Genomic DNA, 23,112 nt, shown 5'->3' on the forward strand with positions numbered 1-23,112 from the left:
AGAACTACCTTGACTTGATTTTTGAACTTTATAAGCACTTCAACATTTGACAATGATGAACTGTTTGTTAACATCAATGAGTAATGTTAAGAAACAGTCCATTAAATTCTTTAGCAATAAATCTGTATTAAAAATCAAAAAAATTATAGCATTATGATTAAAAATGAATGCATAATTTGCAAAGTAATTATATTTATATTCAGATCAGTAATCAGATATTGGTTTTTTTTTCTGTGATGTTAGATTTGAAATAAGTTAATGAAACAAAATTATGGGTTTTTATTATATATAGAAGAATGAAATCAATTTAAAAATGCAATAAAGTACATTTTTTCACATAAAATAGTATGAATATAAGAAGTCTAAAGGAGGATAAAATCCGAAGGGAAAAATACATAGGGTTAGAAAGCAGAAATTATGCAGCTATGTGATTCTATGTACTTCTAGGTTCCTGTTTTAAAGAAATTAATCGACCACTGCATCATTTCAACTTCTTCAGACAAACTGGTCCATTTGCCCGACTCCCAGCACGTTGCAGTCTACCATGCTGGAAGATTTTTCAAGCTGCCTGTCTATTACAAGGGTCGCCTTCTGAAGCCTGCTGAAATCCAAAAGTATGTATTATATCCTTAAGAGAAAATATTTCAAAATTTAAGATTATTTGTAACTCAAATGAAAGGCTTGTAATCTAGAGTTTTATTTAAAAGGATGAAAATTATATTCAGTTGATAAAAACATTTTTCCTTCTTTAATTGTTATATGAATTCCTTTTTAAAAAATCTCACTTGTTTTCTAAAAAATATATTCATCAAAATGCAATGAGTTAATCTGCCAACAAAATTGTAACACTTATAAAATTTAAAAAATGAAAGAAGAATTACCAGTCAGTATTATTTATACAAAGTATAAGTAAAATTTTAATTTGTTAGTTATATTATTTCAGACAAATTGAAAAAATAATTAGTGATACGAGTGCACCGGTCCCCGGCGAAGAGCATCTTGCAGCTTTAACTGCTTCTGACAGGCAGGTTCCAATTTTTTGTTAATTATTTATTTTAGTTGAGTTCAAAAATAAAACAATTAAAATCTGCATATCATATTGTGAATTTATAATGTATTATCAAATATTATGACTGAAATTATACTGTTACATTATTTAAAATAGTAGAAATCTGTAAAATTGCAATAAATATTATGAATGATGACAATATGATTTATGCAGTGAGATTATGACTAAATGAGAAACAAAAGCATTATCAGATATGTTGAATTAAACTGTTTTAATTGTATTTTTACACATTGAAGTTTTATTACATTAAAAATTTTAAAATGTTCTTTATTAGGACAACTTGGGCAAAAGCAAGAACTGAATTCTTCTATAAGGGTATTAACAAGAGTTCTCTTGATGCTATTGAAAAGGTAATATTATATTTTATTTTGTAAAATGGTTTCTCTCAGATATTGCAAAATGAATATATTTATCATATTGTTCTCTGTATATATTTTTTTAATGTATACTGAGGTAATTTGTGGTTTTTGTGATTGAAAAATTGGGATCAACCTCACGACTATTCACAAAACATTTGTGTATTCATGAATTACTTTACAATATTTTCATTACAGTACAGTATTTTGTAAAAGATATACTTTCTGTAATATCCAATTTTTACATCTTTTGATGTAACCAACCAATGTACAGTAAATATTGTACTGTTAGACTTCATATGCTCGTCAGAGATTGTGAAAAACTGGTTATACTTGTATAACTGGTTGTGTGACAAAAGAATAAAGATTACACAAAAGATTACAGATTTGACTAACAGAAGGTCAGTGTTATAAAAAAGGGAGAGTAAAAATGAGTTCACTATAACTAATGGTTTCATGAGGAGGTTAACAGCACTGCCATCCTTTTATTATGTAATGGAAAAACTTTGTTTCATGGTGATTTTTTGTAATGTGATGTACAGTACATACAGTATATATCAATATTATATTTATCAACAACTCCTCCTGTCAAACTGTACATGACAATTATGTAATTACTGTATATATTCCATGTAATATGAAAAAGATGGCAAAGTGGATAGTCAGTGAGAAAGACTTGAGGATACATAGACAGAAGATGCTGAGAACATACTGTACCAGAACCAAATATGATGGTTACAGAAAATTTGCACAAACAGTGAAGAACAGGAAAAATGCTGAAGATGCTAACAACAGCATCCAAGCTTTTAAAAATGTATAACAGTATTGATAGCTTGTGCAAGGAGTTGCAAAAATCGGACTATTCCTACACGAATTTCAATTTTAAGTGAGCTTTGGAAACAGCCTGGCTCCCATATGCTGAAGTCTTGAAGGATACAAGTAAAAAAGTCAGTGAAGCAACATTAACTCAGTTTTTCTAAACTGTTGTAGCTCCTTCACAACAGTTTAGAAAATGTATCTTACTAGAGTCATTGTCATATTGTGATATTAATAGATTTGAGAGAGTATTGTAATTAAAATTTTTAAAATTAGTATTAATATGTATAAATTATCTTTCACTCCACCTAACCCCAAGCATTGGCATGTGTATGTAAGGGCTTTGTTTTCAAGATATTGCAAGGTCAAAGTCATGGACCCCAATTTCTTATTGCAATTTTGTATTCCTCATTGCAATTAATGGAAAATGGCAAAATTTTATCAAAATTGGTCCATCAAATTTTGAGACGACACAATTCTATAAGCCATATAAAAGAGGCTTCACTAATATTTTTAATATAACTAAACGACATCGTCACAATGCCGGGCTATAATTTAAAATATATGCTCTCCATCTCAAATTAGTAGTGGCTCACCCCCTGTACAGTACATCATACTTTTCCTTTAACCCTTATGTAATCATTTGTTGATATATCATCAAGCAGGTAATTAATGACAACAATCACTTGACGATTCATCGTCAATCTAAAAGTGTACGATTCTTAAAAAAAACATTCCATTCATAGATGGCGCTACACTACTGTATGTTATTCTGTACACTGTGTTTTACATATTTACTACCAGATGGCATTTTATTTTTAAGTATATATAATTTTTCGAAACAGGAAATTTCTTTGTGTCAAAAAACTGTTGGAGTTTGTTTTGAACAAAATGTACAGAACAAAATGGCTGTTTGTGCAAGGTTACTCACGAAAATGAATTATATAATTGAAAAATTTTATGTGATCAAATTGTAAATTATAAATAGATAGATGACCAGCACAACTCTATTGTTAATCTATCTTTCAAGGGAAAATTTTTGAATTAGAAATAACATGACTTCCGGTTTGCATTGGAAGTTTGTGTATAATTAATTAGGACCTCCTGCCCCTAAGGTTTCCATATCTGGTCTTGTCTTTCATCAATCTAACTTCATTCTAGAGATTAAGGAAAGACAGACAGATGAGAATGGGCATTTTTAGGTCTACAATTTTTTTCAAATTGCATCCCAATAAATCTTAGTTATTATTACTTGCTTATCAGAATCATCTGCAAAAGTTTAAGTATTCCTGAGACAGCAACTTGCAAATGTCACAAGTTACCTGTATACATACATAACTTTTTTAATATTCCAAATACATGAAACAATTCATTATTTTGAGCTCTCTAATTGTTTTTAATTACAAGATGAATGCATTCATTTTGAATTATCTAAATAATAAAAACTGATAACATTAATATTTTAACTTATCCTTTAATCTCTAAATATAAATGAAATCCTTGTGCAGTTCCTAGAGCATAGTCATATATATATATATATAATATATAAAATTTCTTTTTTAATAAAGAGAAAAGTTAGCTATTGTACGGTATTAAGTTCTCAATTTAATGTAGCAAAGAATTGTGGAAATTTTCTCTTTTAAGTGAAATGTTTTCTGAATAAATTTTATAATTTAGTAATAAATCATGAAATATTTTTTTTAAAGTGTTAATGCATATAACCAAGCACATTTATCAAAAAATTCTCTTAATTGACAGAGCAAAAATAAAAATAATAATTATTTATATGCAAAAAGGGAGAAAAACTAATAGTTTTCAATTGCTAATATTTTTACATTTTTCTTACAGGCAGCATTTTTTGTTGCTTTAGACGAGGATGAATATGAATACGATCCTGTAAGTTAAATAATTAAATACTTTTCTGTTAAAATATCACGTCACAGTTAAATAATGATGATTATATTATTTTCAGGAGGATTCCACAAAATTAGACAGATTTGGTCGATCTATGCTCCACGGTAAAGGATACGACAGATGGTTTGACAAATCATTTACTATAATTATAGGAAAAAATGCAGGAGTAAGTTGTTATTCTGAAATTTATAGGAAACTTATTACATTTTCTTACCTAATTTTATCAAATTATACTTTTAGGTAGGTTTGAATGCAGAACATTCTTGGTAGGTATTGAATGTTTTCTGAATATTTTGTACTTTTTACAATTCTAAAATTTATTTATTTATTAAAGGGCTGACGCTCCGATAATGTCTCATATGTGGGAATATTGTCTTGCACACGATTTTATTTATCTTGGGTAAATAAATTTGCTTGTACATTACATCAAATAATGTGCATATATTTATGTTATTTTGCTTTATAATTTGTTTTCTAAAGATATACAGATGAAGGAAACACTAGAGGTAGAAGTGAAAATAATCTTCCTCCTCCTATTCGTCTTAAATGGGATTTAACACCTGAGGTTACTTTTCAAGATCAAAAACTTACTTTTCATTTTTGCATTTTTTACAGAATATACAACTTTATTAATCCTTTTACAGTGCATTCAAGTAATCAATATGTCAGTGGTAGCATCCCAAGAACTGTTAAAAGATGTTGATCTGAAACTTTATGTACATAACAGTTATGGAAAAGGTTTCATGAAAAAATGTAGAGTCAGTCCAGATGCATACATACAAATGGCTCTGCAGTTAGCTTATTTTCGAGTAAGAGGTCATTTTGTAGTAAATTTTATTATACTTAGTCCTTTTGAATGCAATTTTCACATTTAGTTTTTGACCACAGGATGCAGGAAAATTTAGTCTCACGTATGAAGCTTCCATGACTCGCTTGTTTAGAGAAGGAAGAACAGAAACAGTGCGGCCAGTAACTTCAGAATCTTGTGCTTGGGTGAAGGCAATGTTGGATCCAGACTGTCCGGTATGAAAATTATCTTCATTTTATTTAATTCTGTAACTAACTATAACTAATTAATATATTTTTCATTTTGCTATTATTATTGAAGATAAAGAAAAAGCAAGAGCTGTTAACAATTGCTTGCAATACTCATCAGAAGGGTTATCAAGATGCAATGTGTGGTAAAGGAATCGACCGTCATTTATTTTGCTTATACGTCGTATCTAAATATCTAGAAGTTGATTCACCATTCTTAAAAGAGGTTCTAAGTGAACCTTGGCGTCTCTCAACAAGTCAGGTAAATTTTAAAATAATTAATTAAATTTCAGATACTGGTGTTCCTGAAATATACTTCATGTGATTCAATAATACATTACAGACTCCACACGGGCAGACAGAGCTGATGGATGTCATCAGAAATCCTGAATATATATCTGCTGGAGGTGGATTTGGACCGGTAAACAAGAATTTTAAAATTTATAGTTTTCTGTTTGCTCATTGTATTAATAATAACAATAAATAAATATATAAATTAGGTTGCAGATGATGGATATGGTGTTTCATACATTATTGCAGGAGAGGATATAGTATTTTTTCATATATCAAGCAAGAAAGCTTCCCCCGAAACGGTGAGTAAAACATTCTTCTTAACATTTCATTTTAAAAACTGACACTGAACTGTATATTTTAGGACTCGCACAGATTTGAAAGACAAATCGAGAGATCTTTAGCGGACATGAAACAGCTTTTCGAAAAGAAATAATCCAATCAATGCACTTCCTACATTTAATTTTATCAAACTGTTATGTTTTTAATGTTTTCCAGTTGTTGCCACTTAGACTCTACCTTAAAAAGTCATCCAGTATAAAAACAGCTATTTCAATTTATAATCGAGGACCAGAATATTGAAGAATGCGTTTGAGTTCTGCCAAGGTAGAAAATTGGACAGACGGGTATGAAAAGGATAAGTCAACAAATATCAATGCAATTCATTCTCAGAGGATAAGCCGACGAGAGGTCGCGCTGCAATAAAATCAATGCAATTTTATTATTTTACTTTCAGACGTCATTGACCTTTTTGTCACTCTAGATTTTTTAAAATGAATTGTGATTATTATTTTTTTTTATCATCATCGGTTTACAGAAAATAAATATTCATAGCCATTATAAAAAAATAATTGTTTTTAATTTAATATAAAAGTACATACATCCTTCCTTTTGTTAGGGGTTAAACGACACACAAATAAGTATGAATTGTAGTCGGTATTTAACTCTGTATATCCTTAATCCTGTTGTTAATTTGAGAAAAAATTTAATAAAGGTTTATTTAAAATTACATTTAGAAATTGCTCAAGTTTTGTTTCATTTTATTTCAAAAGTTGAGAACAACAGGATTTTCTGAAAATATTCTTGTGATGCAAATGTTAAAGCTAATTGTAATTTACAACTAAAGCATTACTAATTGTCCCCACCTCCAGTCAGAATAATCTTTGTTTTATTAAATAAATAAATAAATAAAATACAAACTGTGCATTATTATACAAATGAAAAAATCTGTTTTGTAGTTATGTTCTTGTATTCAAGTTCAATTTTGCTTCTTTTTTGGGCTAAAAGAAGTGTAAAAATTTTTCATTAATTAATAATAAATCTAAATCATGCAAATAAACAACACATGACAAAGTAATGTGCAATGTTACATTTCACTAAAGAGAGTGCCTCAATTTTTCTTGTGATCATAAAATTTAGTGTGCTTTATCAAATATTTTATAATTTTTTTAGAATAAGATCAAATTATATCACTAATTTAACATTTGTATTAAGAGGCACACAGTCTAAACCAAAAAATTCCTGTGGTTTCTGTCTAGAAATGTTGGGTTTCATCACCTGGCCATGGAAAAAGACTAATGCCTACAGGCGGAAAGTGTCAAAATCATAATAAAATCATTGCATTAAGAAAATTATGTCTTCAAGTAAACATTTTGATTTCCAATTTTCAGTAGTCATATTCAACAAGAACAAAGTCAAAATTTTGGAATTTTTAATTGTATTCATTGTCTTGAGCATTTTTTAAATTTCATTACCCATTTTATACATTATAAAAGATAATTTTTAACACTTACCTAAATATTCAAGTACGTTCTTTAACTTTTATGTAACTTCTTCAGAATGTAAAGAATTATTATCTGAATCCTAAAATATAGATTTTTGTTGAATTAATAATTATTTTTAGATGGTTATTCAGTATGTTTGCATTTTTCTAACCTGAGTTTTGCCCTCTGAATGTAATAATTCTTCTGATACTTCTTTTTCGTCAGATAAGGACTTTGACTGAAATATTTATTTAATTTGAAAGTATTTTCACATCTATAAGCACAATGTATGAAATAATAATAGACATTCTAGAAATATTCTTAGTATACTTATACCATTTTAATTTGAAATTTTGAGCTTACGGTTTCTTTTTCCTTTAGAGTATTATTACTCTGTTGTAGTTGTGGCACCTCCAAGAGCAACTGGTTTAATTGTAATTTCAGTTCTAGATTTTCTTCTTTTAATTTTAATATCTGAAAAATAAAACAAGTTACAAATTGCTTTGTTCATTGGTTGGGTTTGATGGGGTGTGACAACACAACACACAGCCATTTGCCAAGAGGGAATACTTTCTAGAGGATTTTCTATGGAAAACTGCCTCCTATTTAGATGTTAGATATGCGAAATAAACCTAGAAAACTCCACTTGGCCAGTTTGATTGTTAGATGCAAACCCAAGACTGAACACTTGTAGTTGTGTTCAGTGATTTTATCTATTTAGTCACTGGTGAGCACTGAAATACGTTTGAAACAATGCTATTCTCTTTGAAAGTAATTGTTATTAAAAAGTGAAAATTTGCTTAAATAATATATTTTAAAATTATGAATTGAAGTATGAAACAGAAACCTTTTTAATGATTATTTTATAATTAGTCTTTTTTTTATTAAAGTATTCAGTGTTAAAAATATAAACTTATAATATTTATACAAATTTGCCTTTTATAATAACTTTTTGCTATCTGCAAGTTTTTTGTGCAATTGCCCATTCACAGTCTGACATGTTTGATAAAATAAATTGGTGTTAAATTATTTTTGCCTATAAAAATATTTTCTAAAACAACTTAGTATAAAAATTAATGAATGAAACAACTAGAAATTTAAATTTTCTCAAGAGTACTGTATTAACAATGCAAAAGACACATAACATTTGATAATATAATCTTTCTGTTTTACCAAATATCACAAATATATTCTAAGCATTAAAACTAACAGATACACAGGGTGCATAGGAAAGCCCCTTTAACCGGAAAATTCTTGTGAACGGAGAGAGCTACAGCTATGCAAGTGAGGTAACGGTATAGTAAAGTGACTATGCCAGACCTAATGCAAACGACAGCAGCACCCCTAGTGGTGAAATTTGGAAGATAGGCAGTGCAAATCGAAAACAAAAACAGATAGAGCAAACTTTCCAATTAGAAAGTTTTAGAGCATCAATTAATTAGTACGAAACGACATGTGGTTCACACGGATAAGATAAATTGTCGCCTGTATACCCAAAAGTGTCCAAAAGCAATGCACGCCATTTTGTGTGACATTTGAAAGGAATAACCATAGGTATGAAGAAATACGCACAATTTATTGCATAAAATATGTACTTATGTCAATACAGTTTGATAACATCACAAAAAACGATGGAAAGGCAAACTGTCACACAATGATAATGTCAAGTATGTTCAAAAACTTATCATCATTGTGTGACAGTTTGCCTTTCCATTGTTTTTTGTGATGTTATCAAACTGTATTGACATAAGTATGTATTTTATGCAATAAATTGTACGTATTTCTTCATACCTATGGTTATTCCTTTCAAATGTCACACAAAATGGCGTGCATTGCTTTTGGACACTTTTGGGTATACAGGCGACAATTTATCTTATCCGTGTGAACCACATGTCGTTTCGTACTAATTAATTGATGCTCTAAAACTTTCTAATTGGAAAGTTTGCTCTATCTGTTTTTGTTTTCGATTTGCACTGCCTATCTTCCAAATTTCACCACTAGGGGTGCTGCTGTCGTTTGCATTAGATCTGGCATAGTCACTTTACTATACCGTTACCTCACTTGCATAGCTGAAGCTCTCTCCGTTCACAAGAATTCCGGTTAAAGGGATAGATACAGGGTCCTATGCACCCTGTATCTATGCTTATAGTTTTTATACGCTCATAGATAAAAATATGGGAGTGATTTAAATCTTGTCATGCATCTTTAACTTCTGCTTTGCTGGCTTATTTGTTTGTTCCTAACAACACAGTTAATAAAATATGCAGTGTTTTTCTACATGTTTATCATAAGAGAGGTATCCACATGATGTTTAAACTTATGAGATTAAATCATGTAGAAAAAGTTTCATGCATTTGTTAAACTATTATTAACTGAACATATTGAAAGCATTTATCATTGTAAAAAAGTGCTACATGGAGAACTGTCTGTGTTTGCTTTAGTCTATAATTTAAAATTACTCAGAGATAGCATACACATCAACATCATGCAATTAACAAAGGTTTTTCACAGGCTCCATGAAACCTAGGTTGTTTCTGCCATTTGTCATGGTGTTGTGCTTGTAGAGATGTATATCCCACAACTTCATTTCATACATTTGTCACTTCAGTACATGTACTGTCATCTACATATAATGTCTTTCATTTTTATCCTGGAACCTTTTCTAATGAAAAATGACCAAAGTGATTGTAATGAGTGATGATTTGCTTAATTGCAATCAGCCAATTCAGCAAATTACATATCTTTTCTTTTTGAAGTAATAATACTGGGTGGGGCAGAAAGGATGGATGTTTTTTAAAAAATTACAACATTGAAATTGTTACTACAACAGATATTTGTTGAAGATATGAGTTCGTACTGAAATAGCATTTTACAGAATCAAGTGTGAAAAACAAGGTCTCTCATATGGCATTTGTTATCAGCAATGCATTTCCGGAGACTTTTTGGAAGTCGACATTCACTCTTTCCAACATCGCTTTGTCAATTTTGGAAATGGTATAATTTAAGTCTAAATGCAGAATACACCATACCAAACAATAACTGAGGCCAAGTTGAGAAGAATGCTCAGTAAGGCTAGTCTGACATTCTCCACATTTTTAGGGGTACTGTCATGATGCTCCCAGCATGGCGTAGCCAGGAAGGGGCATGGGTGGGCACGGCCCTCCCAGTTAACCTGGTGACCCTCCCCAGAAAATTACAGCCCGGTCCCCACACAGTTAACCTGGTGCCCCTCTCCAGAAAATTACAGTGCGGCCTCCCAGTTAACCTGGTGCCCCTCCCATAACAAAATCCTGGCTACACCAATGGCTCCCAGCAGTCTGTTCATTAGTGTATCTCATGTATGAAGTGCTTTAACCCAACATAGGATGGTGTTACAAGCAGGAACAGCTTTGTTTCTGTGGTTATTGAAATGACGATGAAACTCATGCTGAACTGTCACGATAGACTTGTTATTCTTGAGGAAACAGTCATACGCTAGCACGTGGTGTTCTATCATTCACAGCTCCATGCCTTCAACTGAGAAGACAATGCTAAGACTTCACTACTTTCATGCCACCTGCCACACATCTTTCACTCCTGGTGGTGAGTTCTAGCCATTTCAAAAACGTCCATCTTTTCTGCCCCACCCTGTATAACAGCAGAATATACTACAAAGAATATTTTCTCATTCCTGTTAAAATTCCCATTCAACAATCATCTGTTTTAATGATCATTGTCTAATTGTTTAAATTTAAAAAATACTAATGAAAAATGGTTGATTGTGATTGGAGAAATAGATCATTAATCTAGTTAAATCATTCAACTTAAAATACAGCAATCTTAGCAGTGATTTTTACTGTGAATATTTTATTTGTTTCAATTACTTGACAATTATTATTAGTCTAATAAAGTATTGTCAAACTACTAAAACTGAAAAACAAGTTAGGACAGTTTTTAGTTGTTACAAGAAAAATAGTTTTTCTTTATCTTAGTGAATGTATGTTGAAAATCATTATGTTTAACAATATTAGCTTCCTAATGCCTATGACACATAATCAAGAAAACTGTCACATTTATGAGTATGAGGTATTTTCAGCAAAATATCCCACTTGGATTGATATATAAATAACTGTTTAAAAGTTTATTTTAAAGTTCAGATTAACTTATTTTCATTCCTTTTATCATGTGTTTATTTTATTTTACATTATTCTACTTAAAATTTCCAAAAGTACTGAATATATCACACCTTCAAATTATAAAGTTTAATATCCATAAAATATAGAAGCTTTTATAGAATTTCAGAAAAAACATTTTTTTTTATTCTCTTATATTTCATCTTATAAACATATTAATTTTAATTATAATAAAAATTAATAATAAATATAAATGTAACATTTATTGTTTCTGTTTTAAATGTATTAATTAAAAATAAATAAATTTTTAATTAATTTTTATTTTTAACAAATGAAATCATTTGTTATAAATATGTTTGTTTAAAATAAGCAATATATTTAACATTTAAAATTAGCTTATTCCATAAAAACCATAATAATTAAATATGATTTTTATGATCTTTTATTCCTCAAAATCAAAACTTTATCATTTTAGTAGTTATATCTGTATGTAAAAGTCATATTTTTTAAAATTAAATTTGTATTAAATTATAAAAATATAAAAAGAAAAGCAAAACTTGTTGCAAAAATGGTGTTTTTAATTGTAATTAAACAAGAAATAAAAATTACCTCCTCTTCATTACGTTCCGTTTCTTCTCTATAATCTGGTGTAACTAAACTCTTAAAAAATAAAAATGATGATAATAATTTATTTAAAAAGTTCTTCATAAAACAAACAAAATTAAAATAAATTTAACTGTATTTACTTTTTCTTCATGTAATGCAATACTTTCCTTCTCCTTTTCTAGCTTCTCAATTTCACTTAATAATTTTTTGTTTGTTTCTTCAAGTGAAGTAAATTTATTTTTTTCTGTCTGCAGTTTTTCTTGAAGTTCTGCATTCTGGATTATTATTATTATTATTATATTATTAATATATATGTTTGCAGATGTGAAACTTTAAAAATATTTATTTAACTTACATTCTTCTCTAAAACTGTAGCTTTATTCCATAAGTCTTGATAAACAGGATTTTTTATTACACTTTCATTATTTTCTGCAGATAATTTCTGATAAAGATTTTTAATTCTGTTCTCTAATATCATTTTTTCTCGATCAGATCTATTTATCTGAAAATCAATAAATTTTCTGCAATAAATATTGCTAAATAAAGTTATAGTTAAAAAGAAGCTTCTCTTGGATTTAATTATTATTTATTATGATTAAAAAAAATACCGTATCTCTTAATAATCTTTCAGTCTTTTTAAGAGATTCTAACTCTTCTTCTTTGGCCTGACAACGTTGTTTTAAACGTTCGACAGTTTGCTGCCATTTTTTTCCTTCTTCCCAACGAATGATTTCTTCCTGTGACTGAATTAAACAAGCAGGATTTTAAGTTCAATAATTTATAAGATTAAATACACAGATTTCTTTTATAGAACTTAACCTTTGTTAGATTGGTAACTTCATCATAGGGTTTTTCAGGTTGCTGATGTCTCTTTAATTGCTCTTCAAGAGTTAAAATTTTCTTTTGTAGTTTAGAAATTTCATCGCTTTCTATGGGTAGCATTTTCCTCTATAATATATTAAATTTTAAACAATTGTTCGAAAAATTAAATAAGACAAATAAAAATATACCTCTTGTACATTTATCTTCAATTTGTTAATTTTCTTTTGCAGCATTTCATTTTCTTTTCTTAATTTTGTGATTGTATCTAATTTTCGAGCTTAAATAACACACATCAGATTATTTTTTAATTTATTAATTAAAAAGTAATCATAAAACAATATTACCTAAATCTTCTTTGAAACTTCGGATTTCTTTTTCCATTGTTAATGATTTGTCGGTTTGCAATTTCAAATCACGTTTCAGTTTCAAGTTTTGAGATTCATAAAATTTTATTTTTTCCTGAAAATTATTCAATTCAAAAATAATTTCATAATTATATATAATATATAAAGTTTAAAACTTACTTGCATTTCTTTTGTGTTAGTCTCTATAATTTGTTGTATTGCAGCATCATTAGATCCATATTTTTGTAAATTAAGATGATCTTGCACAGTAACCATCATATCTGATCTTAATTCTGTTAAAGCTTTACTTAAAGCCTAAGAGAAGGATAAATATTATTTGAGTGAGACAAAGAAAATAAGATTCTGTGGTTTAATTTTTTACCTTTAATTGCTTTTCTTTATCAGCTAATTCCTGTTTAAGATTATCATATAGAGTAACAGATTTTTCACTTATTTCAGGCTTAAAAAGTTCTTTTTGAGACTCTAATTCAGCTTGCAGTTTAGCAATTCTTTCTTCATTTTGCTTGAGTTCCTCATTTTTCTTATTCAGTTCCTCCTCTAATGCTTGGACATTATCTTTTAATTCTTGTTCTATGCTGATATTATTAAATATTTATTTAATGAAAGTAACAAAATTGATCATTTTTTTACAAAATTTAAAAATAAAGATATTATTTTAATTACTTAATTCCTATTCTTACTAGAAATCCAGTATCTTAAGCATGATTATTATCATTAAATTAATTAAGAATCAAGTAAATGTTTCTCTGATAATCAGATAAGTATTTTGGAATGAATATAATTACAGATTTTTATTGTATTTAAATTGAAGACAATATATATTCTAATCTCATTTTCTAAAGCCAGATACAGAAAAACATACAAAAAGACAAAACAATTTTTTTCAATTAACCTACTAATAAATAAATAAATAAATAAATAAATATCATTACTAACATTTTCAGTCTACATCTAAGACCTTTTCCAGGTAGCTTTTTCCAAAATTGAATCTAATTGTAATAGAGAACACATGGACTGTGAATAGATGCACCACATTGTATACTTAAGAAAAATTTAAAAAGAAAAAAGTTTGAATTTGAACACGTTGGAGGGTCTTCTACATGTTCCAATCTAGAACACAAATACCAGAAAGATCTTAAGTGTACACTAGAAATGTAACAGTTTTCTACCTTACACACAAGGCCTACATAAGATCGATGAACTTTATATTAATATATATTGGGAATGCCTTCTGTGAGGACTTTCTATGAGAAACTGACCCCCTATTTATGTGTTAGACATGTAGATAAAACTTGGAAAACTCTGTGGAGCTCATTTGCAAGGTGCAAACTCTCACCTCACCAATGAGCTGTGTATGATTTAATCATTCTATAAATTAATGTTTGTTGAAATGTACTTAATTAAATATTTCTAAATTTTAAAAAAATCCCTAATACTTTACATATATTAATATATATATATATATATATATATATATTTAATATATGTAAAGTATTAAGGATTTTTTTAAAATTATATATATATATATATATAGTTTATATTGTTTATATTAAATGTATTTTATAAGCTTTATGTGTATTTATATATATAAAACTTATAAATTGCAACAGGTTTGCTATGCTAAACATATCATTCATCATATAATAGTAATAAATAAAAAGATTCTATGCTTTTTGACAAACTGATCAATCAATTTATAATAGACATTAAATGTATTAAAATTGTTGTTCAAATTTTATGTTTTAAATAAATAGTTTTTGCATTTGCTTTACAGATATATATATAAATTAACCTTTTTTGGTCTTTATTTCTTTGTTTTCGGACAATTTCAACTTCCTCTTTCCATTTGTCAACTTCTTTTTGACTTGTTCCTAACTGTTCAGATAATAACAAAATCTCTCTCTCTTGATCTATTACAGATTCTTCTAAGTGTTGTAGACGAGTTATCTATATAAAACAGAAGTAATAATTACTCAAACATTTTTAATTGCATTTAATTATGACATAATAATATCTAACCTGTTTATTTGCAATGGCATTTGATGGCTTGTTTATCATTTTGGTGGCTACTTGTCTAATGGCTGAAATAGCTTGATCTTGTTGCATTTGCAATTTTTCCCACATTGCTAACAGTTCTTTTTGATGATTTGATTTTTGGATCTCTGCTTCCTCTTGAGCTTTATGGAGAAGCTCTTTATATCTAGATAAGCTCTCTTCCTTTTGATCCAGCCTTGCCTATTAAAAAACTTTTACAATTAAAAACAATATCTGAGATTAAATGTATACTTGTATACAAGATAATTTAAAGATAACACAAGAGAAAAAGTATTTTGTCTCAGGATAAAATCTACAATTGGCATTGCTAAAAAACAAAATAAAAATGATTGAAATGCATGCATCACATTTGTCTGCAAGGCAAATTAAAGTAAAAAAACAACAATTTTATACACATATCCAAGAAATTATAAGTTTGAGCAATAAATTTAATATTGGTAATGGTAAATCGTTTATAGATAAAAATAATTATTCTAAAAATAAATAATTTACATATAGTTTAACAAAATTAATTAATATTAATAATTTAGAAAAAATAGGACTTTTGAAAAACAATGAAATTGAATGAGTTCTGAATTCAAATATATGATTGTATTGTACATTAATGATATAAAGTAATATCATTTGTATCAATTAAAAATATAGTCCTCATAATTATTTTTTAGTTAGTTGTTTCTGAAGGTATGTCATCATCTTACATTTATAATGAGATGTGACATATTTTACTATTATTTTTGTTTGAGAGAGAAAATTCACCATGTAACTAAAAATGCTTCAACTTAAAAAATTTTACATTAGACTATTTAAAGAAAAAAAAATTACTTTGATATAAAGTTTAGAATAAAAATTTATTCTGAGCATTTTTTAAAAATGAATAAATTTAGATAATCCAAACTCTCAATTTGATATCTGTATTTTCAATAATGTGGTTATCAATCATAAATATTTTCACAATACTTCAAATATAATACAGTAAGACCTCGCTTAACGTGGGAATGCATTCCTAGATGACAAAGCGCTAAATGAAACAGCATTATACGAGGTCATTTTAACATAGAGTAAGTAGGGATAGGGGAACACGCGACCAAAAATAAATAAATTTTACTTTAATTTTAAGTTATTTTTATATTAATTTGTATAATAATATATGTTAAATAACACATAAACGTGTACACAGAAATATAAAGTTAATTTTTTGTGATGAAGGTCCTGACTTCTCTGAAATTTCTGTTTTTTTGGAATAAAGTCGTAAAGTTTCATTTGTTGCTTTTTTTCTTTCCATAAGCAAATGTTGATAGCAGAAGATTGCATCCAAAAACACCTCATTTTGCTTTTGCGTTCCTTTCAAAATCTGGATCATTTGCTACAATTTGATCAACAATTTTGGTTATCATTACCAAACTTTTACTAAGGAAATCTGTAGAGAAATTTTTTGGATTCTTCGTTTTCAGAATCTCTATTTTCCAGTTCTACACGAATTCCTTGATCTGGCAGTTCTTGAAGGTCATCGTTGGTAAGGCTCTCACCAGAAACCTGCTGTAACTTTTCAATATCCAGCTCCTCTACATCTCCTAGTCCTGTTGTATCGATTAGGTTGACTTTAGTCAACCTAACAATACAGCGATAGGCTCTTCTCATTGAGGATTCTTGGATACCTTCAGCCATAACTTCTTCCACACTTTGTTCATGCATTTATCAGTTAATTCTTTCCAAGCGAAGCCGATATTGCCTATGTCATCCATGATGTTATATTTTTTCCAAAACTGCACCAAACAAACATAGATTTAAAGAAAGTACACCTTTTTGCCACCTTTTGCTGATTGATTTGTGTTCACAAATAATCGTATTATATACGAATCAATGAAATGCCACGATAATTTAAATCAGCGTAAATTTTGAGGTTTTTTAGGCTTCAAGCAGACCACATTATATGAAATCAGTGTTAAGCGAGGCAGCATTAAGCGGGGTCATACTGTATAATTGAATATAATGAAAAGTTGCTTTGTATTATATTTATATTTTATCTAAATTTTCTTCAATTTACCTGCAAACAAGCAACAGTTGATTGAGCTGTCTTAAGCATTTGTTTGATTTCAGTATGATCTAATGATGATGAAAGTCCACCTTCCATGCTTGAATTTACTGAAATATGACTTCTTAGCTGAGCAATAGCATGATCTCTAGCAAGAATTGCACTTTCAGCTTCTTGTAGTTTTTTCTCTAACTGAGAAATATTCTGAAAAATATATGTTTAACTTAATATCTTTTATGTAAAATATGAAAATAATTTAATATAAAAATTTTTTTACATCTTTTAAAGCCTGAATAGTCTCCTGATTTTCTTCTAAAGATGCTTGTTTCATTTTAATAATGTTCACTGCTTGTTCTAACTGGATCTTTTCAGATTGTGACTGATCAGGTCTTCCTGAAAATAACTGTTCAAACTAAAAAAAAAAAAAAAAAAAAAAAATACAAAAGTAAATATTGTATATATATAAAATTATATTAAAATATTAAAAATATATATTTGTGAATTTATTATGATGTACTGTACTTCTTCATAGTTGTAAAATTTGTAAAAAAATTTACAAATTTATATTTAAATAAATTTGTAAATTTTTTTATCTATTATAAAACTATGACAACTACAAATTCATCCACTGATTCTGTTTAATATAGAAGGATTATATATATATGTTACAGTCAAAACCCGTTTTAACTAGTTGAAACTAGTTTATACTGGATGTCTTGTTAAAATCCATTTTGTCTAGTTAAAACCAGTTATAACTCAAATTCATTTTTGACTAGCAGTAAATTCTAGTTATAACAAAGACATCCAGTATAAACTAGTTTCAACTAGTTAAAACACGTTCTACTTAAAAACTGGTTTTGACTGCAACATATAGAGTGATTCGGGGTAAGATGGTAAGCGGGGGGAAAATGCCTACTTTTTGATATTTTCAAACAGTGATGACAGATATTGTCATCTGTTTGTATGATGAATCATTGGGCCAATATTGTGTGTGGAAAGCTGTAGTTGGTTATCGTTACCTCATTTTCTACATCCAAGAAGAATAAAAGCAAGATAAGAATGAAGTTTTTGTTGTGAAATGTTTCTAGAATCATTTTAAAACTAAAAGTTAAAATAGAATTTATTAAAAATTGCAAAAAACAATTAGTGTGTTTTGTAGTTAAGGTTCTAAAGTTTCCATTGTCATCTACCCCCAATCCCGATCGGACATGCTAGAACACGTGACTCCGCTAGGCATCAGATACCCCAAGAAATGGGAAAGGTGCACATTTTTCTTGGGGTAACATGCCTATTTTTTGTTAATTGAATTCCAATATGCCTATTTTTAATAAATTTTTGTTTTCTCGTTTTATTGCAGGATATGCATAGAAATTATATAAGGACTTCTCAAAAAGGTTTTAGGACTGAAAAGAGCTTTCAGCTAGCTATAGAGCACGTTAGAATGGGCGGAAACTTAACAATACTTTTATACTGTGCTGTTATACTTACTATGAAGTACTTTGTACTACATATGCAATAACTTAAATTTGGTTAAGATATTCAAAAATTAATTTTATGCAATTATATTTGTAATCTTACCCCAATGGCATTTGGCATCTCACCCAGATACTCGGGATGAGATGCCTAAAATGCCAGACAGTAAAAAAGTCGTCATTGCAAACACAACATACAATTATTTTTCATATACTCCAAAGTTTTATTTGAAAAACATGCTCAAGAATATGATATTTTCGTTAGAGGCCTCCAAAATCCAAATTATCGCTATAATTTCCTCCATAAGCATAATGTTAGGCATCTTCCCCCAAATCACTATATATAACTTTATTTATTTTCCCCAAACATATTTATGTAGCTAAAATTAGTTTTAACTAATGTTAAAAGTTAAAACTAGTTTTATCTAAAATCAAAACATGTACAGCAGTAAATTAACTAGACAAAACCCATTTTGTCTAGTTAAAACTAGAATTTACTGCTAGTCAAAAATAAATTTGAGTTAAAACTAGTTTTAACTAAACAAAATGGGTTTTAACAAAGACATCCAGTATAAACTAGTTTCAACTAGTTAAAACGCGTTCTAACTAAAAACGGGTTTTAACTGTAACATATATACAATGTTCATTTACTATCTAAAGTAGTCATCAATGAACTTAGGCCATGATATGTTTGGCCAACCATTTGACAATTCACAACTCATTTGTGGGTCACAGTTACAGAGGAATAGAAAAACATCTCAATCTACCAAATTAAGTAGAAAATTACAATTGGCAACACTAAATACATCATATGTTCTTTATATACCATTTAGTAAATATTATATAGGGTGCATTCAGCATTCAGTGTTTGATCTGATCCAGATTTGATTGGGCTGGTTATTGAAAGTAATGTAGAGCACATTGAACATTAATATATTAATCAATCAATCAATCAATCTTTATTATTTGATATAATGGGTGTTATTATAAAGGGGTTAAAGAACATTGTTATTTTAAGTTAGATACATGAACAAAGAAATTATATAATTTATAGAGTTAGCATGGCAAAACTCTCACCGAATAAAATTTGGTAACAAAAATCAGATGGCAGTGTAGCAACTTTAACATTCAAAAGAATGTTACAAGAATCAAGAAGGTGTTTTCTCATATCCATCGCTGTTGTGCCACAAAAAGAACACTCAGAGTCATCTAAGACGTTAATTATTTTACTATTTTATAACTCAAATTAGACAATAAATAAGGCACTGGATTCCACATTCCATTAAGAAATCTTTCACTATTCCAACCTCTTTCACTCAAATATTGAACATCTTTTAACCAATATAAGTCTCTTAGTCATTGATCACAGTCCAGAAAGAACAGACTTTCACTTAAATACATATTAGATGACAATCCAATATTATTTAGTAATTCTTTAGCAATAGCAGGCCATGGCTTCAAAAAGGAATTACCATTTATCTTTGAAAGTCTTGTATATGTCAATTTTCGGCAGTCATCTTCCAGTAGGTCAATAAGTTTCCTCCAAAATCTAAACAATTTTATTGACAATCCAATAGCGAGGGGAAGTCTTCCCAATTCCATTCTCAATGCAGGTCCTGAGACAGATCTGTTAATATGGAACACCTGCTTAAAGTAGAATAACTGTATCGGTTCAAATTTGTCTACTAAAAGACCGCCCCAAACCTGAAAAGCATAAAACATACTTGGTCCAATCAAAGAATCAAATAATTTAAAATAATTATTTAATGAAGACACTTTAATTTTAATAAGTAACATGATGAGATTGGAGATTTTAGATCTTGCAGCAAGTAATCCTTTATTTAAATGATAGGAGAATGTGCCACCTGAAGAAAAATAAATACCTAGATATTTAAAATTTGACACAGTTTCCAGTCTATGATTTGCTAAACTGAAATTATCTGTTTTTTTAAGTTTTCCACCTCTACAAAAAATCATAAGCTTTGTCTTTTCCGAATTAATTATCAATCTATTATCTTCACAATATCTCCAAGTAAGATTGTCTTTCCCTAAGTGAAGAAGCTGAATTAGCCAAGAGAAGGATATCATCAGCATAAAAAAGACAGTTAATTTCGACAAGAAGACAATGCTATCATAGAACTTTGACTTCTCAGAAGTTTAGGGAGATTGTTCAAAAACAAAACAAAAAGGATAGGACTCAGTGGTTCTCTTTGATGTAGCCCTCTATTGGACTCAACACGATCAGTACAAAATGAAAAAGTTTCTATAAAATATCTATAAAGTATTAGAAAAGAGACTCTTAAGTAAGTTGACAAAAAACGCAGAAAGACCAATGCTCCTAAGCTTATACCATAACAAATCATGGTCGACTGTATCGAAAGCTTTCTTGAGATCAATAAAAGCAGTATATAGTTTCCCTAGTTTCCTCAAAACTGATATTTGAATAAGACCAGTCAAAATAAACAAACTGTATTCAACGCCTCTATTTTTAACAAATGGTCCTTGGAGAAATGTAACAATATTAAACTCATTCATCCAATTCCGGAGATGATTTGCAATAATGGTTGATAAAACCTTTCTAAATACATTAATTAAAGCGATTGGTCTATAATTAGCTGGCGTCTGCCTACATCCTCTCATATATCATTCTTAAAGCAATTTGTTTCCAAGATAAAGGAAAAGAGCAACTAGACCAAAAAGAATTAAACATATCCAATATATCCAGTAGTATTTCTGTAGAAAGGTATTTTATCATTTAATTCCTTATATTATCAGAACCTGGGGCCTTAGATGATTTTAATTTTCTGATTACAGTTTCTAATTCACTCAAAGTGATAAAGTCATCCAAAGAGGAACGTTATTACCAAGACTTAAATCAATATAAATTACTGTATTTGGTCCAGCAAAATATTCTTGCAAATAATTTAACCAATCTGAGGGAGATTTACATTTTCATATGGTTTCTTAAATGGAAATTTATTAACTAGTGACCAAAAATCTGTAGTATTTTTTGTCTTCAATAATAAATAATGAGTTTATTTTAGCCAAAAATAGCTTTTTCTTCTCCTTACATAGCGACTTGTAACTTTTATTTAATTTACAATATTCGTCCAATAGATTTCTAGTTTTGTTTCTTCGAAACATTTGTAGTATTCGGTTCTTTGATTTCTTAAACATAGACACTGAGGATCAAACCACTGCTTCTCAAATGATAATAAAGAAATGTTTTTCTTAACACTTGGAACTTTTGTTGACTCAGACCACATCCGAGTCAACAAAAGTCCTAAGCTGAAGTCAACAAAATCTTTAATAATTCATCATAGTAACTCTGCGCATCCAGCAAAAATGTCGTTTTAACCGAGGTATATAGTGAGCTTACCGAAGACATAGTCACCGATCTATCTTGTTTCCATATGTAGTTTCAGAGTCCATATGCTATCTGTTGTAAATTCAAATGATATTGAAATTGGAAAATGATCAGAATTGAAAATATCAAGAACTCTAAAGTCCAATAATCTGTCTAGTAAATTTACATTTACTGTTATTAGATCTATAACAGATAGACCGACTATTGAAAGAAAAGTAAATTTAGCCAGGTAGTCTGAGGCACATCGACTGTTTAAAATGTACAATCTGTGCGACTAAATCAGTTGTAAAAAGCTTTTTCCTCTTTGGTTCAATATTAAGTCATTAGATCTTCGGGAATTTAAAACATTAATCTTACTCCCAGCATAAAAATTATCTAGTTCCCCGCCTATTCTAGCATTCATGTCTCCCAAAATAACTATATCATCCTCAGAGAAATACATCAACAAGTCTTCCATTTTTTTAACAGTATATCATAAAGATCTATTCTCAAATAAACAACAACAATTATGAAACTTTAACTAAGTGAACAAAAATTTCTCCTATAATTAAATCTAATCACTATTAGATTGTCAGAATTAAACATTTCCAAAAAACCTAATTTTTGGGAAACAGCAAGAATAAGATTGCCATATGGACAACCGAGACCAGTTGGTTTTTTAGCAAGTTGTTCATATAAAAACAAATCTGGGTTCAACAAAGAAAGAACCGGTTTATAAGAGTTAGTTAATCAAGTCTCAGTTAAAGCAACTAAATCATAATTTTGCAATAAATATATGAACTCTTGGTCATTCACTGTCAAATCCAGCATTCCTTGACAATTCCAAGACAATATTCTCATTTCTAAACTTTTATTTTTCTCTTTAGTAATTGTTCCACACTTAACTCTTTTGGCTGGGATTGTCTAAAAAAGTATCAATCTTCTGTAATTCATTCGTTTCTAAATTGAAGGTGAATTTGTCACCATCAACTGTCAGGCAATTGGCTTTCAGAAATACTTTTTTATTCAAAGATTTAGCTTCTGCAGAAATAGGCAAC

The 23,112-nt window shown here is 28.9% G+C and overlaps 2 protein-coding genes across 3 annotated transcripts in view; one reads left to right on the plus strand and one right to left on the minus strand.

Annotated features, from left to right (window-relative positions):
• Nucleotides 1–6,492, plus strand: part of whd (carnitine O-palmitoyltransferase whd) — a 38,588-nt gene extending 32,096 nt beyond the window's left edge. For both annotated transcript variants that reach the window (XM_067286237.1, XM_067286238.1), the window contains 14 exons: nucleotides 500–614; nucleotides 944–1,024; nucleotides 1,344–1,419; nucleotides 4,090–4,137; nucleotides 4,214–4,321; nucleotides 4,396–4,421; nucleotides 4,490–4,555; nucleotides 4,636–4,720; nucleotides 4,800–4,964; nucleotides 5,044–5,178; nucleotides 5,264–5,452; nucleotides 5,534–5,611; nucleotides 5,691–5,783; nucleotides 5,846–6,492. In XM_067286237.1, coding sequence (XP_067142338.1) covers nucleotides 500–614; nucleotides 944–1,024; nucleotides 1,344–1,419; nucleotides 4,090–4,137; nucleotides 4,214–4,321; nucleotides 4,396–4,421; nucleotides 4,490–4,555; nucleotides 4,636–4,720; nucleotides 4,800–4,964; nucleotides 5,044–5,178; nucleotides 5,264–5,452; nucleotides 5,534–5,611; nucleotides 5,691–5,783; nucleotides 5,846–5,917 — 1,337 coding nt within the window. In that variant the 3' untranslated portion in view covers nucleotides 5,918–6,492. The remainder of the gene's footprint in view (nucleotides 1–499; nucleotides 615–943; nucleotides 1,025–1,343; nucleotides 1,420–4,089; nucleotides 4,138–4,213; nucleotides 4,322–4,395; nucleotides 4,422–4,489; nucleotides 4,556–4,635; nucleotides 4,721–4,799; nucleotides 4,965–5,043; nucleotides 5,179–5,263; nucleotides 5,453–5,533; nucleotides 5,612–5,690; nucleotides 5,784–5,845) is intronic.
• Nucleotides 6,493–7,272: 780 nt separating this feature from the next.
• LOC136988353 (centrosomal protein of 290 kDa-like) overlaps nucleotides 7,273–23,112 on the minus strand; it is a 28,210-nt gene continuing 12,370 nt past the window's right edge. The window contains exons 15-30 of the mRNA XM_067286242.1: nucleotides 17,514–17,648; nucleotides 17,249–17,440; nucleotides 15,169–15,384; nucleotides 14,942–15,096; nucleotides 13,511–13,724; nucleotides 13,309–13,443; nucleotides 13,129–13,243; nucleotides 12,973–13,061; nucleotides 12,782–12,910; nucleotides 12,571–12,705; nucleotides 12,318–12,464; nucleotides 12,103–12,237; nucleotides 11,966–12,016; nucleotides 7,608–7,718; nucleotides 7,417–7,482; nucleotides 7,273–7,344 (exon numbers count right to left, since the gene is read on the minus strand). Of these exons, the coding sequence (XP_067142343.1) occupies nucleotides 7,303–7,344; nucleotides 7,417–7,482; nucleotides 7,608–7,718; nucleotides 11,966–12,016; nucleotides 12,103–12,237; nucleotides 12,318–12,464; nucleotides 12,571–12,705; nucleotides 12,782–12,910; nucleotides 12,973–13,061; nucleotides 13,129–13,243; nucleotides 13,309–13,443; nucleotides 13,511–13,724; nucleotides 14,942–15,096; nucleotides 15,169–15,384; nucleotides 17,249–17,440; nucleotides 17,514–17,648 (2,067 nt within the window). The 3' untranslated portion in view covers nucleotides 7,273–7,302. The remainder of the gene's footprint in view (nucleotides 7,345–7,416; nucleotides 7,483–7,607; nucleotides 7,719–11,965; nucleotides 12,017–12,102; nucleotides 12,238–12,317; nucleotides 12,465–12,570; nucleotides 12,706–12,781; nucleotides 12,911–12,972; nucleotides 13,062–13,128; nucleotides 13,244–13,308; nucleotides 13,444–13,510; nucleotides 13,725–14,941; nucleotides 15,097–15,168; nucleotides 15,385–17,248; nucleotides 17,441–17,513; nucleotides 17,649–23,112) is intronic.

The sequence above is a fragment of the Centruroides vittatus genome, unplaced genomic scaffold, assembly GCF_030686945.1.
Source record: "Centruroides vittatus isolate TY-2023 unplaced genomic scaffold, ASM3068694v2 scaffold_3293, whole genome shotgun sequence".
Taxonomy (NCBI): domain Eukaryota; kingdom Metazoa; phylum Arthropoda; class Arachnida; order Scorpiones; family Buthidae; genus Centruroides; species Centruroides vittatus.